The 17,476-nt window shown below is 36.7% G+C and overlaps 2 protein-coding genes across 3 annotated transcripts in view; both read right to left on the reverse strand.

Moving 5' to 3' along the window:
• Positions 1-17,476, reverse strand: part of LOC132211130 (ubiquitin-conjugating enzyme E2 R2-like) — a 920,533-nt gene that overhangs the window by 623,348 nt on the left and 279,709 nt on the right. The gene's annotated exons all lie outside the window — the stretch shown is intronic.
• The window catches only part of COG5 (component of oligomeric golgi complex 5), a 196,409-nt gene that overhangs the window by 55,128 nt on the left and 123,805 nt on the right, over positions 1-17,476 (reverse strand). Inside the window, exons 11-12 of the mRNA XM_059655688.1 lie at positions 12,972-13,053; positions 3,424-3,628 (exon numbers count right to left, since the gene is read on the reverse strand). Of these exons, the coding sequence (XP_059511671.1) occupies positions 3,424-3,628; positions 12,972-13,053 (287 nt within the window). The remainder of the gene's footprint in view (positions 1-3,423; positions 3,629-12,971; positions 13,054-17,476) is intronic.

Here is a 17,476-nt window from a genome sequence, read left to right on the forward strand (position 1 = left end):
AAAATTTTGTCCTCAAAGTTTACATGCTAATGAAAGTGATACTAAATAAATAAATAAAATTTAAATGAGTTAAGTATGGAATAAACCTGTCTATTGTGGCCTTTCTGAGTTAATCCTACTTGGAGTTTACAGAGCTTCCTAGATAATATAAATGTTATATTATTATTTTATATATAATAAAGAGGTAATATGCAAATTGACCATCGCACCCTAAGATGGTCACCAACATGTGGTTACAAGATGGCCGGCAGGGGAGGGCAGTTGTGGGTGATCAGGCCAGCAGGGGAGGGCAGTTGTGGGTGATCAGGCCGACAGGGGAGGGCAGTTGGGGCAATTGGGCCCTCAGGGGAGGGAGGGCAGTTGGGAGGGACCAGGCCTGCAGGGGAGGGCAGTTGGGGGCGACCAGACCTGCAGGGGAGGACAGTTAGGGGTGACCAGGCTAGCAGGGGAGGGCAGTTGAGGGGGGGGGTGTGATGAGGCCTGCAGGGGGGGCAGTTGGGGTCGACCAGGCCTGCAGGGGAGGGCAGTTAGAGGCAACCAGGCCTGGAGGGGAGGGCAATTAGAGGCAACCAGGCCAGCAGGGGAGGGCAGTTAGGGGCGATCAGGCCAGCAGGGGAGCAGTTAGGTGTCGGTCAGACTGGCAGGGGAGTGGTTAGGGGCAATCAGGAGGTAGGCAGGTGAGCAGTTGGGAGCCAGTAGTCCCGAATGTGAGAGGGATGTTCGACTGCCAGATTAGGCCCAATACCTGTTGGATTGGGCCCAAACCGGCAGTCGGACATCCTCCGAGGAGTTTCAGATTAGAGAGGGTGCAGGCTGGGCTGAGGGATACCCCCCTTCCCCAGTGCATGAATTTCGTGCACTGGGCCTCTAGCTTTTCAATAAAATCTGTAACTGCGCAGAAACTCCATTTCTTTAACATGACACTTTCTCCTTTCTATCCATCCACTCCCTTAATCATTAAGCCCTTAAGACATCAGATTCTGGAGAGCATTAAACTGTCTTAAGAAAAAGCCTCAAGTAACACCTTACTCTAGTGAAGCAGGGAAGCATCCTGAGGTCCTCTTAGCCTACATTTCCTGGCATGAACCACTATTTCAAAAGTGAGGGGAAGGTTTATTAAGGCTTCAGTATTTTCATGGTACCACAATAAGGTAGAGTTGCCACTCCTTGAGTGGTGCTTGGGAACACTTCTTTTTTTAAAAAATATATTTTATTATTTTTTACAGACAGGAAGGGAGAGGGATAGAGAGTTAGAAACATCGATGAGAGAGAAACATCGATCAGCTGCCTCCTGCACATTCCCTACTGGGTATGTGCCCGCAATCAAGGTACATGCCCTTGACCGGAATCGAACCTTGAACCCTTGAGTCCACAGGCCAATGCTCTGTCCACTGAGCCAAACCGGTTAGGGCTGGGCACACTTCTTGATCTCATTTGCCTGAAACTGGCCTCAGCTATGGGAAGCTGTTAGCAGGATGAGCCCTGCAATTGGGAGGTGGGGGCTGTAGATGAAAAAAAGAACTTCTATGGAAAGTAATCTCACAGAGTACTCTGATCATTAATTCTTAATTGGGCTGGTCATGGTGAGTATTCATGCCTTAGGCCTATAACTTCTTTGGGGAAACATATTAAACCAGCCCTGTCGATTTTTCTAGGTTAACACGTTTCTGAAATACCAGAAGAAGTACCCCTCAAAAGGAGGTATCAACCCTCAAGAGAGCACATAATCTCATTAACTATCCTGTAATCTAATGCCCACCCTACTTTCCCCAATCCTCCTTACATCCCCTCCTTAATTTCAAATGCATAAAAGAAACTGTCAATCTGTCATTCTCTAGAGCATTTGAGATTTTGTTTCCTGGCATATGTTATCAATGATCAATCTGGCTCAAATAAACTCTTAAAAAATTCTCCAAAGATCTGGAAGTTTATCAAGTTGACAGGGCAAAGGGAGCCTTTTGTTCTTTGTGGCTGCAGTCTCAAGTAGAGTGTATGCCTTGCTGAGATGGGAGAATGGAGGGAAGAAACAGTTTTGGCTCAAATATCACAGGCTCTTCAATAAATTCTTTCTTACTGAATTTTCATAGATTTTTAGTAAATGATTTGTCATTTGCTGTTTGCTTTTAGGACCATTTCCAGAGGCTTTACATTGTTATTTTTAGTCCTAACCAGTTTCACTGGAGAGTGGGTCAGTGGAGTACTAACCACTCAGAAGTTGATCTTCTCCTATTGTGTCATTAATCAATTCTAATGATGCTTTTGTATCTACCATTCCTTATCTAGGCCTCCAAAACCTTTATTTTGCTATGTTAAGAAATCAATTATCAGTCCTCATCTTCAACTTTTCTGTAGTATATGACACAGTTAACTGATCTTCCTTAAACTTAAATGAAATTCATTCTTTGGGGGGTCCCACACTACTGTCAGTTTTTCTCCTCTACAATAATTTTCTTGCTTAGCCTCCATTGCAGGCTGCCATCCCTCTGGCCAATCTATGAATTTGGAGAACCTGTTTTGTGCCAGAGTTCTTGTTTACCTTTATATATATCTTCCCTATGCAATCTCCTCCAATTCCATGATTTTAAAAAATGGTTATAATGATGACTCCCAAATATGTATTTCTAGCCTTGATTCACATTCAACTACCTTTTCAACAACTCTGTTTGCATCTTCAATTCAACAGTTTCAAAAGTAAATTCAGCACTATTCCATGAAAGAAACGTCTTCCCTTCTTGACAGTCTTCTCCCAAACTTGTTCAAGTATATCCCTGGTTCTTTTCCTCTCAAATCTAATTTATTGGCTTGCCCTCTAAACTATATTTTTGTTGTTATTGTTGTTAATCTTCATCCGAAGATTTTCTTTCAACTGATTTTTAGAGTGGGAGGGAGGGAAAGTGGAAGGAGGGAGAGAGAAACATCGATGTGAGAGGGTCACATCAATTGGTTGCCTGCACACGCCCCAACTGGAACTGGAAATCAAATCTGTAACCCAGTTATGTGCCTCTGACCAAGATATAATTCAACCATAGTATCTTTTTTAAGTGAAAGAAACAAACATTTAAAATCACCCATGAAAAATCCAACATTTTTCTTACAAGGTACGTGATAACAATCTGTTATCTGAGTCAGTCTCCTCACTATAATTATGATTCTAGTGTTTAAAGGTGTGCAAATCAATTGATTTGGTACGCAAATAAAAATTTTAAAATAATACTCTTTTTCAACATAGGAGGAAAAGGTGGCTGCTTTAAACTCGAGATGTATGTTGTTTTCCAATGTGGCTCCTAAACATGAGTGGTCTAAGAGATTTTCATGTTTAATTTTGTATGTGTTCAATTTTTCCCTATCAGAGAACCTATTCCAGCATAAGATTAAGACAAAATCTTAGCAAGCCAACAAACAGGTTTGATTAAACAAACATACTCATAATCTGGCTTTTTTGGTATGAATATGTCTTGTGTATCATCTTCCATGTGTTGTAAATCAACATAGAGGTCTGTGGTTCCACTTGCATTAAATTTTCCTTGAATATTTTGGCTGTACTGTTGAAGACGCTTCCATAAGTCATTATAAAGACGCAATAATTTAGGGTATTCTCCTTCAAATGCCTGTTTCAAAAACATAGAAGCTGCCAAGCAAAACAATAAATGCATTAGATAAATGATAAAACAAAATGTAGCTAGAAGTTTCTTTTGTATATGAAGATGATGGGACAAACAGCTTACATTACAGGTCAAACCAAAGGTGTATTCCAAAGAGGCCATTTAAATAATTCTGGTATAGTTTTATTAACCAATGTAACCCCAATAAATGCAATTTAAAATAAATAAAATAATGCTACCCTGGCCAACTTGGCTCAGGGTTTAGAGCATCAGCCTGCGGACCAAAGGGTTGTTGGTTCGATTCTCAGTCAAGGGCACATACTTTGTTTGCAGGCTTGATCCAGGGCACAAGTCAGGGCCCATGCGAGAGACAAACAATTGGTGTGTCTCTCTCATATCAATGTTTTTCTCTCCACACCGCCCCCCACCCCCTTCCACTCTCTAAAAAATCAATAGAAAAATATTATTGGGTGAGGATTTTTTTTAAAATTCAGCAAATCTAGTCCATGAATATATAAAAAGAATAATACATTATGACCAAGAGGGATTTATCCTAAGAACTCTAATATCAATCAGTGTGACTCTGTAACAGGGAATTAAAAGTTTATACAACTCTGACAAACCATGAAATGGAATTAGAATAAAACGTACTAACAAACAGATAAAAGGACCTGACCTATACTGACAGTTTCCTTATAAGCATACTAGAGACCTGGTGCACGAAAATTTGTGCGGGGGGGGGGGGGGCAGGGGGGGGGAGACAGTCCTTCAGCCCAGCCTGCGCCCTCTCGCAGTCCAGGAGCCCTCGGGGGATGTCCAACTGACAGCTTAGGCCTGCTCCCTGCAGCCTACCTGTCATTACGCTGTTCGGTCAATTTGCATATTAGCCTTTTATTATATGCTAGAGGCCCAGTGCATGGAATTCGTGCACGGAGGGAAGGGGATGTCCCTCAGTCGGCCTGCACTCTCTCCAATCTGGGACCCCTCGGAGGATGTGCGACTGCTGGTTTAGGCCAGTCTAATCGACCCCAATGGCCCTCCCCTGCCAGCCTGATCACCCCCAACTGCCCTCTTCTGCCAGCCCGATCACCCCCAACTGCCCTCCCCTGCCGGCCATCTTGTGATGGCCATCTTGTGATGACATGGAGGTGGCCATCTTGTGATGACGTGGGGTGGCCATCTTGTGACATCGCGCAATGCCACCTAGGCTTTTATTATATAGGAAGATTGCAGGCATCAGCAGTTCCAGTTCCTCTTGTATAAGAAATGGCCTTGACCATGACTTCAGTTGACAGAGGTTACCCAACTGCAGAAATTTGGCTAGAACTCACCAGTTCAAGCACACTGACACTAAAGATCCATATCTGGACCAGCAAGGATACTGCCTGCCTGTCCACAGCCCCTCCTCCTGATCTCTTTGTTCTGCGTTTCCTCCCCCTCGCTATAAAAACCCCTGCTTGCACTGAGATGCTAAGATGGGCTTTGGACAAGAGTCTCCCATCTTCTCAAGATGCCAGCACTCCAATAAATCCCTTTCCTTTTTCACTAGCATCTGTCTCATGAGTTTGGTTTTCGTAGTGGTAGGCAGTCAAACCTTGGTTCTGGTTACAATTCATCATATTAACAAACTAAGATGAAAAGCATGTGATCATAATAAATAAATGCAGAAAAAGCATCAGGTTGGTGAACAAATATTATTATCTGGAAATTATGACAGAAAACTAACAGACACAAAGCTTAGAAATCATCCTGGAAATAACTATCACCCAAAGATAATTAAAGCAGCAGATTTCATATACGGAATATTTTGAATCTTCATTGTGATAGGTTCAGGCTCCTCATCTTTTGAATAAAGTACATTCATTTTTTGTCAAATCCCTGGATTATATTTTATTATATCCAGATCTTCTTTTTCTAAACATGAACATTTATAATCAGAAAGAATATGTTCCTAGCTAGAAAAATTTCCCTTTAGATATTTTCTTCCAAAATTCTACCTACTTAGACAATCTGTTACATTGTATAGACTCTTCACTCTACAGATGGTTGAATTTCCTTAATATTTTGTGTCTATAGTTTTAAGTACTATAGTACACATCAGGAACTGTATGTGCTCTATAAATGGCAGCTGCTTTACAAACAACTTAACTTTGGAGTTCTCACAAAGGTAGTTACTAAAATAATAATGCTATTAGTAGTAACAGACCACTCAGAATGTGAAATATCAATGAGATTTTTGCTTAAAAATATTATACTTCTTCTCAGTAGTTTCTTTGACTACACAAGCCAGATAGGTCCCCTAAGATAAGAACTGAAAAGCACGACTGGCTTTGGTAATTAAGAGGTAGGTCACTGCTTACTTTAATGAGGACAATTTCAATAGAATGGTGGGAGATAACTATAGTGCACCTACTTGAGAGATTAACAGTATGAAAATGAAGATGAAGTTTGGATAAAAAGAGGAGAGATTAAATAGTAACTAAAGAGAAAATCTCTAGTTTTGTTTTTAGTTTGATTAAGGTAATTTGAATAGGTTTCTAACTCAGGGGAAAAATATTTTTTAAAAGGAGAAATGCAAGCCTGGCCAGAATGGCTCAGTGGTTGAGTGTCGACCTATGAAACAGGTCACAATTTGATTCCCAGTCAGGACACATGCCCGGCCTGTGGGCTCAATCCCCAGTGTGGGGCATGCAGGAGGCAGCCAATCAATGATTCTCTCTCATCACTGATGTTTCTCTCTCTCCCTCTCTCTTCCCCTCTGAAATAAATAATACACACACACACACACACACACACACACACACACACACACACACATATATATATATATATATATATATATATATATATATATTTTTTTTTTTTTAAAGGGACAAATGCAAGATAGAAAAAAGGAAAGTTCAGTTGGTTAGAGCATCATCCCGATACACCAAGGTGGGTTTGATCTTGTGTCAGGGCACATACAAGAAGCAACCAATGAATGTATAAATAAGTGGAACAACAAATAAATGTTTCTTTCTTTCTCTTTCTTTCTTCTACCCACATTCCTTGTTCTAAAATCAATGAATAAATATTAAAAAAAGAGAGAGAGAGAAGTATGAAGGAAGGATATTGCTGAGACAATGGGGTAACAATGCAGAACCAGCCAGTTCCAGATTGCTGGAAGCAGAACCTTTCCTCCCCCTTCTGACTCTCTGGAAAACTTGTCTTCATTGACTTACTAAAAATCAGGCGGGGTTTAGGGGATGTGGAGGAGATGCACATTGCTAGGCACAATTGGTGCCATGTGTAAACTGAGCCTTCAGGACTGTGCATACCCCAACTTTTCCTAGTTGTCACACCTTTTCTAAGAACTCGCCACCCTTATCATTGCCCTTGATCCCACTTACCTACTCTGAACCCCTTACAGACTCCCGAACCTCCCCAACTCAGGGAGAAGGTGCTTTTAGAGCAAGAGTTCACCCTTCTCCATTCCTTTGATCCACTTTACCAAACTCCATCTCATTCTACTGGTGCAAGAGGCACTGGGCAGAAGGACCTTGGTTTGGGTCCCAGACCGGGAGGGATCAGTTACATTTTTAATCACTGTTCTTAAAACTTCTGTTTCTGATCAAGATGGAGTAACAGGGACCAGAATTACCCTTCTATCTAAAACAATCAAAACCCAAAACACACTTCATCATGCAATAAAGACAGTATTCCTTCAGAGACAAAAACAAAGGAGGTGCACCTTACAATCACCACAGCTAATTTCGTAGCAGGAGTGGCTGGCTATGGCACAGAAAGGGAAAGAGACCCATCTACCCTTACTGGCCAGGAGACCAGGAAGACAGAAGCCACTAGAATACACAGGACATAATACAAGAGAAGAGAGAGATGCATGAAAAGAACTGCAGAAACTTGCAAATGGTTCCCTTTAAGAGTATCCAGTTAAATACTCATCAGCACCTGCACGTGAGGAAATTTCCAGAGTCTGGGAGAAAAAAACTCTGCAAAGTTTAGAGAGACTATACCAGTTACACAAAACTTCAAAGAGTACCTGTTCCCAAAAGCCAGGCTGGAAAATCTCAAATTCAGCATTTGGTAGAGTACCAAGAGTCTTGCCTCAGCAGTGAGAAATAATTAGCCCTAAACACGGCTAAGGTTTTGCTAATAAATCATAAAAGAAGACTCAAAGGGATCAAAATGTTTCTCAGTAACTTGACAGTATCCAGAATAAGAATATTTATAAGGAAATAAAAGTATTCAGTACCAACGTAAAATTCAAATCAAAATTCAATCAAAGTACAAATTAAATTTAATTCAAGAAATAAAATATTGACTATAACAGCTTGAAGATTTTAAAAAGGTTTTTAAAGTGATAAAATACAATTTTAATGAATGCCTGAGAACAGATACATTGCATGCAACAGACATAAATGGACTTTTACATTTGCTTTCTTTTATTCTAAAAACTGAGGTTTTATTAAATTTTGTAATTATGCTTACATATTTTGTAGGCATATTTACTCTTGTATTTTCTTACTGGTTTATGAGTAATCAGCTTACAATGTGAAGAAAACTTCATGATGATGACTGGTCTCATTACTTTCATCATGAAGTTACGAACTAGTAAAAATCTATTTATATAATACTATACCTGAATATTTTAAAAACTACCTCCTAAAATAATTTATGAATTTTAACTTTCAAGCACACATGTCAGACTCTAAAAATGCTCATTTCATTGAACAACTCTGGGTAATTATTGAATCAAAGACATAGATATATAGATGTTATTTCACAATTCTTTTAACATTTCATATGTTTGGGGGGAAAAATAAGGTGACAATAGCGGGCAGGTAAATACTGCCTATAGAAAAAAAATTACCATAAACACTTAAATTAGAAAAGCAAAGTTTAAATTAATAATCTAAACTTAGGTTTAATAAACAAGAAAATGAACAAATCAAACCCAAAGCAAATAAATGAAAATACATAATATACATAAGAGCAAAAATCAATAAAATAGAAAATAGAGAAGAATCAATGAAATCAAATATTGGTTTCTGAGAAGATGAATAAAATTAATAAACCTCTACTCATAATTATTAGGAAAAAAGAGATGAAACTAATGTGAGATGGAACATCACATCAGATTCCACAGACATGCAACGGGTAATAAGGAAGCATACAGCAACTTTATTCCCATAAATCAGAAAACCTCAACAAACTGTAAAAAGGCTTTGAAAGACATAAACTACCAAAGCTCATTCAAGAAGAAATAATTGAAATAATCCTATACTTATGAAAGAAGTTGGAATTTGTAGTTAAAACCTTCCCACAGAGAAAATTCCAGGCCCATATAACTTCTTTGGTGGATTCGACCAAAGATTGATTTAAGGAAAAAATAATACTAATTCTACACAAACTGCAGAGGAGGAAATACTTCCCAACATATTTTCTGAGGTATTCATTACCCTGATACTAAAACTGGAAAAAGAAATTACAAGGAAACTAAAGATCAAAGGCTTTTTTTTTTTTTTTTTTTTTAGCAATTTAAACCCAACAACATGTAAAGCGGATAATGAATCATGACCATGTGAGTTTTATCCAAGAATGTAAGTCAGGTTCAAAACTTGAAAAGTCAACATAATTCATGATATTAACAGATTAAAATAACTAAAACTATTTGATTATATAAATGGATGCAAAAAAAAAAAAAGCATTAAAAAAGTCAACTACTTTCCCTCAAACAAGAAGAAAAAGAAAGGAACCTCTTCATCCTGATTAAGGACAGCACTGAAACACCTGCAGTTAAGATCATGTAAAGGTTAACTGAATTCTATCTCAGTAAGACAGTAAGCAATGTAGAAGCTATTTTAATTCTACACTGTATTAGAGGTATCAGCCAGTGTATTAAGGAAAAAAAATAGAATGCTAGATTAAAAAAGAAATTGTCTTTATTTGCAGACCATATCATCATCAATACACAAAATCATTTTAAAAATCTTCAAGAACTACTAGAACTAATAAGGTTAGCAAAGTCAAGAATGCAAGGTCGGTACATAAAAATCAAATGTATTTCTACATACTAACAATGGACAATTCTAAAGAAAAAATTTAAAAAAGTATCATTAATAACAAATTCAAAATATATGAAATCATAATAAATTTAAGAACAGATTTGCTAGACTGAAAACTGTACACAACATTGATAAGAGGCAATGTATAAGAACCGATCAATGGTAAGATAGAGCACAAATGTGGATCAGAAGACTCAGTATTGTTAAGATGCCAATTTATCACAAATCCTCTGTAGAATCAATGCAATCCTAATCAAAATCCTAGGAGACATTTTTATAGGCACAGTATAGAAATTAACCTTAACCTTTATATCATATTCACAAATTAACTATAAAGAACCTAGTAATACTTCTAGGATAAAATATAGGAGGAAATACCTCTGGCCTTGAATTAGACAAATATTTCTTTGATTAAAAAAAACTCCCACAAATTATAAAAGAAAAATTGATAAATGTGACTTTACCAAAATTAAAAACTGTTGTCATTTGGAAGACATTGTTAAGACAATAAAATGGCAAACCACAGATGGGGGGGATATATTTGTAAAACACCCATCTGAAAAAGAACTTTGAATCTACAATATATAAAGATCTTTTAAGACTTAATAATAGAATAAGCAATAAACTTTTAAAAAACCAACTAAACTAAGACAATGATCTTGACAAACACATAACCAAAGTAGACATACAGATGGTAGGTAAGTATGTGAAGATATGGTCAAAAATCATTAGTCTTTAGGCTAATGGAAATTAAAACCACAATTAAAATCTACTATAACACTCACAAGAATAGCTAAAATTAAAATGACTAACAATATCATGGATTGATAAAAATGTAGAGCAATTGGAATTATAATTATTGATGGGAATGTAAAATGGTACATATATCTTGGAAAATAGTTTAGCAATTATTTACAAAATTAAACACATACTTATCAAATTATCAGGAAATCCCAATCTTATGTATTTACCCAAGAGAATGAAGACATATGTATACAAAAAGATGTGTCAGTAAATGACTGTAGTTAGCTTTACTCATAATAACCCAAAACTGTAGCAACCCAATTGTTCTTCAACTGAAGAATGGATAAACTGTAGTTTATATCTATACAATGAAATACAAATCAGAAATAAAAAGGAAATGCACTACTGATATATGCTACAACATGGATGCATCTTAAAATAATTATTCAATATAATAAAACCCTAATATGCAAATTGCCTGAACGGCAGAAGGACCAATTGCTATGATCCACACTGACCACCATGAGGCAGACTCTCAATGCAGGAGCTGCTTCCTGGTGGTCAGTGTGCTCCCACAGGGGGAGCGCTGCTCAGCCAGAAGCCAGGCTCATGGCCAGCGAGTGCAGCTGCAGTGGCTGGAGCCTCTCCCACCTCGATGGCAGTACTAAGGACCCCTGGCAGGGAGCAGGCCTAAGCCGGCAGGTGGACATCCCTCAAGGGCTCCTGGACTGTGAGAGGGTGCCAGCCGGGCTGAGGGACCCCCCCCACCCCCCTGCAGTGCATGAATGCCGTGCACCGGGCCTCTAGTACTGATATAAAAGAATGCACACTGCATGATTCCAGCTTAATGAAAATCTAGGAAAAGTTAACTTATATGACAATAGTTGCCAGAAGCTAAAAGGTGAGAGGAGATTAACTACAAAAGAACATGAGAAAAATTTCAGAAGTGATGAAAATGTTCTAAATCTCAACTATGATGGAGGTAATAAGGATATAAACAGGTGTCAAAACTCATAGAATTTTCTGCTTAAAATTGGTGACTTTTACTGTATTGAATTATTATCTCAGAAGAAGCTGACCAAAACAGATACCTAATGCACGGAGATGTACTAGTAGTAAAGTATCTCTGAGTAGTAGTGTGATTATAGAAGTAAATGAAATAAATCTGCACTAAATAAATTCTCTGCTTAAGTTTTGCTTGGCCACACGTTAATGGAGACCTCTTATATGGATACAGCCTTGTTGCATATTTCCTTAGAAATGGAAGTAGGGAGGTGGGTAGTGAGATTTATTCAACCTTGTGTTGCCAGTGACTAGGTAATACAGGGTGTCCCCCCAAAATGTATATACATTAACAGCTGATAGCTCAATTACTGTTCTTTTTTTTTCTTTTGCTTTTCAGATTTAACCCATTGTAATTCATAATGGGTGAAAAGTGTGTATAAGTTTTTAGGGGACACCCTATATTTTAATGTACTAGGTACTTTCAGTCAAAGTTTGTGAATAAAAATTTAACTACACACAAACTCTCAAAACGCTTAAAAAAGCCTAGGTTCATTCAATATTCTTACATTCAGTAATTAAACAATAACATTCATAAGGTATTAGCTAGTTTGTATATTTCATTGTTTAGAACTACCCTGCACAATTATTTCATGGCAAAAACAAATTAAGAGAGTTTTGTGGATCACATTTGGATAAGCAACTTTTAATTCATGATGCAGGTATTTTCATCAGTTCATTCATTCAATCTTTTGATTTTTGTTGTTGTTGTTGTTGTTAATCCTCACCCAAGGATACTTTTTCTATTGGTTCTTAGAGAGAGTGAAAGGGCGGGAGGGAGAGAGGAGAGAAAGAGAAACACTGATAGGAGAGAAACACATCAATTGGTTGCTTCCCTGCAGGCACCCCAACCAAGACTGGGATAGAACCTGCAACCCAGGTGCTGCCCTCCACCCCCGATTTCTAAAAATATTTTTTTACTGATTTCAGAGAGTAAGGAAGAGGGAGAGAGAGATTCCTTGATTTGGAATTGAACCCAAGATCCTTCACTGCACAAGCCAATGCTCCAACCACTGAGCATAGCAGCCAGGGCTAAATGATGGGTTTTTTTTCAACACTAAGGAAAATATTTTAATATTTTTTAGTTAGGAAAATAATTCTACAGGCATTAACTAAATTCTTCAACATCAATTTCTTTATGCCCTTTACACATAGGAAAAATTAAGACAGAATTCCTCTATGCTTGAATTATGGAGAATTAACTTATTCTTTGAAGACTTTTATTCAAGGTAATAAATATTAAAAATGTAAAAAAAGTTATTTGCTGCTTATAAAACTGAATATTTGGCTAACTTAAGAAATGACAATATGTTTTATAAACCAACAAAGGAGAACTTCTTGACATTAAATTTTAAAGTAACTAAACAATTTTAAAATGAATTTACATTGTGGAATTGTGTACCTGAAAGCTGTATAATTTTGTTAACCAATATCACCCTAATAAATTCAATAAAAAGGAAAAAAAGAAGTGAATTTGCAAAATAAATAGTATACTTACAATTTGTTGCCACTTGAAATTGAGAGTAAAGTGCTTGAGTAACTGAATTCCAAAATGTGTATAAAATTTCAGACTGTCCATCCTGTGACCCCAAAAAAGAGATTTATTCATTATTTTAAAAAACTATAATGGATAAGATGGAATGTGAAAATGTATTTCAATGTATTTAAGTGAAAATTTCTAAGACAACTATCAAACAATGGAATTATTAAGTAACAAAGTAGAATATAGATCATATCTCAAGTTCAGGTAAACAATCATCCTCCTGCTCTACTTACTAGATGTGTGAGTTTGGGCAAGTTGCTTACTCATTCTGTGCCCCCTTTCCATCTGTAAAATGGAGATGATAACAGTACCTGCACTGCAGGATTTTTTGTTGTTGTTATTGTTTGTCCTTTTTTTCCTCTTTATTTATTTTCACTGCAGAATTATGAAGAATTAAGAAGGCTGTAAAAGTTATGTCTTGGGACAGTTCCTGACATGTAATAAACCCTCAATGAATGTTAATTATTACAGTTATTATCATCACCTTTTGAAATAAAAAAGGAACATCTGTGACCATAACAAAATGATGGACAAAGCATGCTCAGATTAAGAAGAACCATCGGATATAATTCGCCAATTACAAAAGAGAACGGCCTGAAACATAGATAGTTTTGTTTTGTTTGCTTTAAGACTGGAATGACTACTACTTAGCTGAGCACAATATTTTTTCATTCAACTTGGGGTACATGTTTTAGAAAGTAACTACTAAAAAGAGGTAATATTAGTTCAAATATCATTTGTTAAATCAAGACAAAGTACTTTGAGATTGTTAAAACAGAATCACACTTCCAGAAATTTTACCAAGTACTTTTTAAAAAAATCTAACATCCATTCCTGATAAAAACTTTCAGCAAACTAGGAATAGAAAGGAGCTTTCTCAACCTGCTAAAAGGCATTTATGAACAATGAAATGAAAAAATCATGCATAATGGAGAAGACTGAGGGCTTCACCCCTAAAATTAGGGAGAAAACAATGATTTCTTTCGGCTCTCATTAATTCTATTAATATTCAATGAACAAGAAAATGGCTTCCACCTAGTACAACAAATAAGAAAAAGACTTCAGTTTGGAAAGGGAAAGGGGAAAATGGTCTTTATTTATAGATGAATTGATCATCTATGTAAATAATTTGATGGAATCTACAAGAAAGTGACCTGAACTAATAAGTGATATTTTATAAGATTACAGAATACAAGATCAATATACAAAAATCTGTTGTACTTTTACATATAATTAGTAATGTGTAATTGAGAATTGAAATTTAATAAGTCCATATACAGTAACATCAAAGAATAAGAAATACTAATAAATCTGTTAAAACATGAACAACATCTGAAAACTATATTACTGAAAGAAAGTAAAGAAGATCTAAATAAGTAGAGGTATCTTACTTGTGGGTAGATAGATTCATTATTGTTAAGATGTCCATTCTTCCCAAATTGATCTATAATCTCAATAGGTGTTTTGGAGAAATTGACAGGCTGATTCCAAAAGTCAAACAGAAATACAAAGAGCCTGGGAAGCCCAACACAACTTTGAAAAAGAAAAGCAAAACTAGAGAGCTAACAATATCCAATTACAAGACTTTTTATAAAACTACAGTATTTAAGGAAGTGTGGGGTTAGCGAAAAGTTAAAGACTTAGATCGTTGGTGCAGAATGGAGTCCAAAAATATACTCAGGCATATATTCAGTGGTGACATAATAGTCTTTTTAACAAGCAGTGCTGAACCATTTGAATACCCAAATGTTAAGCCTGAAATTCTAAGACTTATAGAAGAAAACAATAAAACTTTGTGACCATGGAATAAGCAAAGATTTCATAGATGCAACACCAAAAGCTCTTTCCATAAAAGAAAAAAATTTCGATATATAGGACTTACTAAAAATTAAAAATTTCTGCTTTCTAAAATACTCCAATAAGAGAATATAAGACAAGGCCTAGACTGGCGAAAATATTTGCAAATCACATATCTAATAAAGGACTTACATCTAAAAAACTCTCAAAACTCATTAAGAAAACAGATAACCGAGTTTTAAAAATAGGCTAAAAATTTGAATAGACACTTCACAGATAGATATGAAATAAACCCAATTTAAAAGAACTCACCATACCAAGTGCTGGTGTTGGTGAGGATATAGAGCAACTGTAACTCTTATATACTGCTGATGGGAAATGTAAAATTGTTCAAACATTTTGGAAGACTGTTTGACAGTTTCTTAAAAAGTTAAACATTCACGTACCATATGACTAAGCAATAGACTCCTAGGCACTAATCCAGAGAAGAAATAAATGGATATATTTATTTCCATCCAAAGCCTTGTATACAAGTGTCCATAACTGTCTACTCCCTGTGTATTCACATTGTCTTCCTTCTATATGTTTCAGGTTTCCGCTTCTTGTACGTATTAAGAAGTTATACGGATTAAGGTCCCAGTCATATTGGATTAAGGTCCACCCTAATGACCCCATTTTAATTTACTTTTTTGAAGACCTATCTCCAAATGTGAATTTAAAAATGTTACCTCTGGGTAATTAAATATGGGGCTTCCAATATTATTTTAGGGTGAAGCACTCAGTCTTCTCCATGATGCATGATTTTACCATTTCATAGTTCATAAATGCCTTTTGGCTGGTTGAGAAAGCTCCTTTCTATTCCTACTTTGCTGAAAGTTCTTATCAGGAATGAATGTTAGATTTTATCAAGTGCTTTTCCTGCATATATTGAGATGACATGGTTTTCTTTCTTTCTTTGTTGGCTTTCCTTTTCCAATTAGTTTTATACTAAAACAGCAATTAATCCTCCACAAATTTTACTCTCTCGTATTTTCCATGCCCATGTCTTTATGCTATTTTCTGGATAATTTAATAAATTCTATCTGCTTGGCCGCTAATTCATTCTTTGGCTTTATGTAATATCTGTTTAACGCATCTGCTAAATTTTTTATTTTAATAATTTCATTTTTAATTTCTAAATGTTCTATTTGGTTCCTTTTTTTAAAATATATTTTATTGATTTTTTTACAGAGAGGAAGGGAGAGAGATAGAGAGTTAGAAACATCGATGAGAGAGAAACATCGATCAGCTGCCTCCTGCACATCTCCTACTGGGGATGTGCCCGCAACCCAGGTACATGCCCTTGACCGGAATCGAACCTGGGACCTTTCAGTCCACAGGCCGATGCTCTATCCACTGAGCCAAACCGGTTTCAGCCCTTTTTTATCTAAATGGTCTTTCGAAATAATGATTTGTTTCTCATTTTTATTCCATTTTTTTATTTCTAAAATATATCAGGTAGAAATATTTTAAGTTTTCAGCAGATCATTCTAAACTCTGAAGTCTATACTATAAAAGTTCTTTAGGAATCTAAACTCTGTCTTGCATTGTCTTTGTTTTTCCTTCTGACTCTCAGTCATATTTCTATTTTATTTATAGGCTAGGTGGTTTTTTACTGTGAGCTCATATCTGGCTGACCTTAATACATGGAGAATCCTGATGGCTAAACTAGAAATGCTTCCCTCCACAGACGAGGGAAATACTGTTACTGAGGACCATGTTAGCCATGTCATAGGTATCAGCTTTGTGCAAGACTATCTGGTTCATTCTTCTATCTTTTTATATTTATTTTTTTGTTTGTTTAGCCTCACCTGAGGATGTGTTTACTGACTTGAAAGAGAGAGGGGGGGAGATGTAGGGAGGAAGTGGGGGAGAGAGAGAGAGAAAGAGAGAGAGAGAAAGAGAGATACATCAAGGTGAGAAACATTGATCTGCTGCCTCTCATATGTGCCCCCACCAGGATCAAACCCACAATCTCGGTATATGCCCTTACCAAGAATCAAACCTGCAACCTTCTGGTGTGCTAGATGACACTCCAATCGACTGAGCCACACCAGCCAGGGCATTCTTCTATGTTTCCAGAGCCCCAGAGACCTACTGGACTGATCCTATCATTGAAATGAACATTTGATCCTTGGACAATCCAGGTTTTGTAATGACATACCTCACAAATCTCCACTAAAATTTCAACCACTTTATCTGTTTTTGTATATGTATATGTGTATGTGTATGTGTATGTGTATGTGTATGTGTATATGTATATATGCCCCTCAGAGATGCTCTTACTTTTTGCAGGCCCAACAGTACATTCAAAATGATGCTTTTCTAATTTATCTAGAATTTGTGCATACCACAGTGAGAGGGCCCTTAAGAATATCTGGTTCCTATACAAGTAAAAGCATAAATCTAACCTTTGCAGATAAAGAATCTTTGTGGATAATATCTGACTTAAATACTTAATTGACTATTGCTACTTGATTTTTTAAGATATATTTTATTTCAGAGAGGAAGGGAGAGGGAGAGATAGAAATATCAATGATGAGAGAGAATCATCGATCAGCTGCCTCCTGCATGCCCCCTACTGGGGATTGAGCCTGGCATGTGCCCTTGACCAGAATTGAACC

Source organism: Myotis daubentonii, chromosome 10, assembly GCF_963259705.1.
Source record: "Myotis daubentonii chromosome 10, mMyoDau2.1, whole genome shotgun sequence".
NCBI classification, from domain to species: Eukaryota; Metazoa; Chordata; class Mammalia; order Chiroptera; family Vespertilionidae; genus Myotis; species Myotis daubentonii.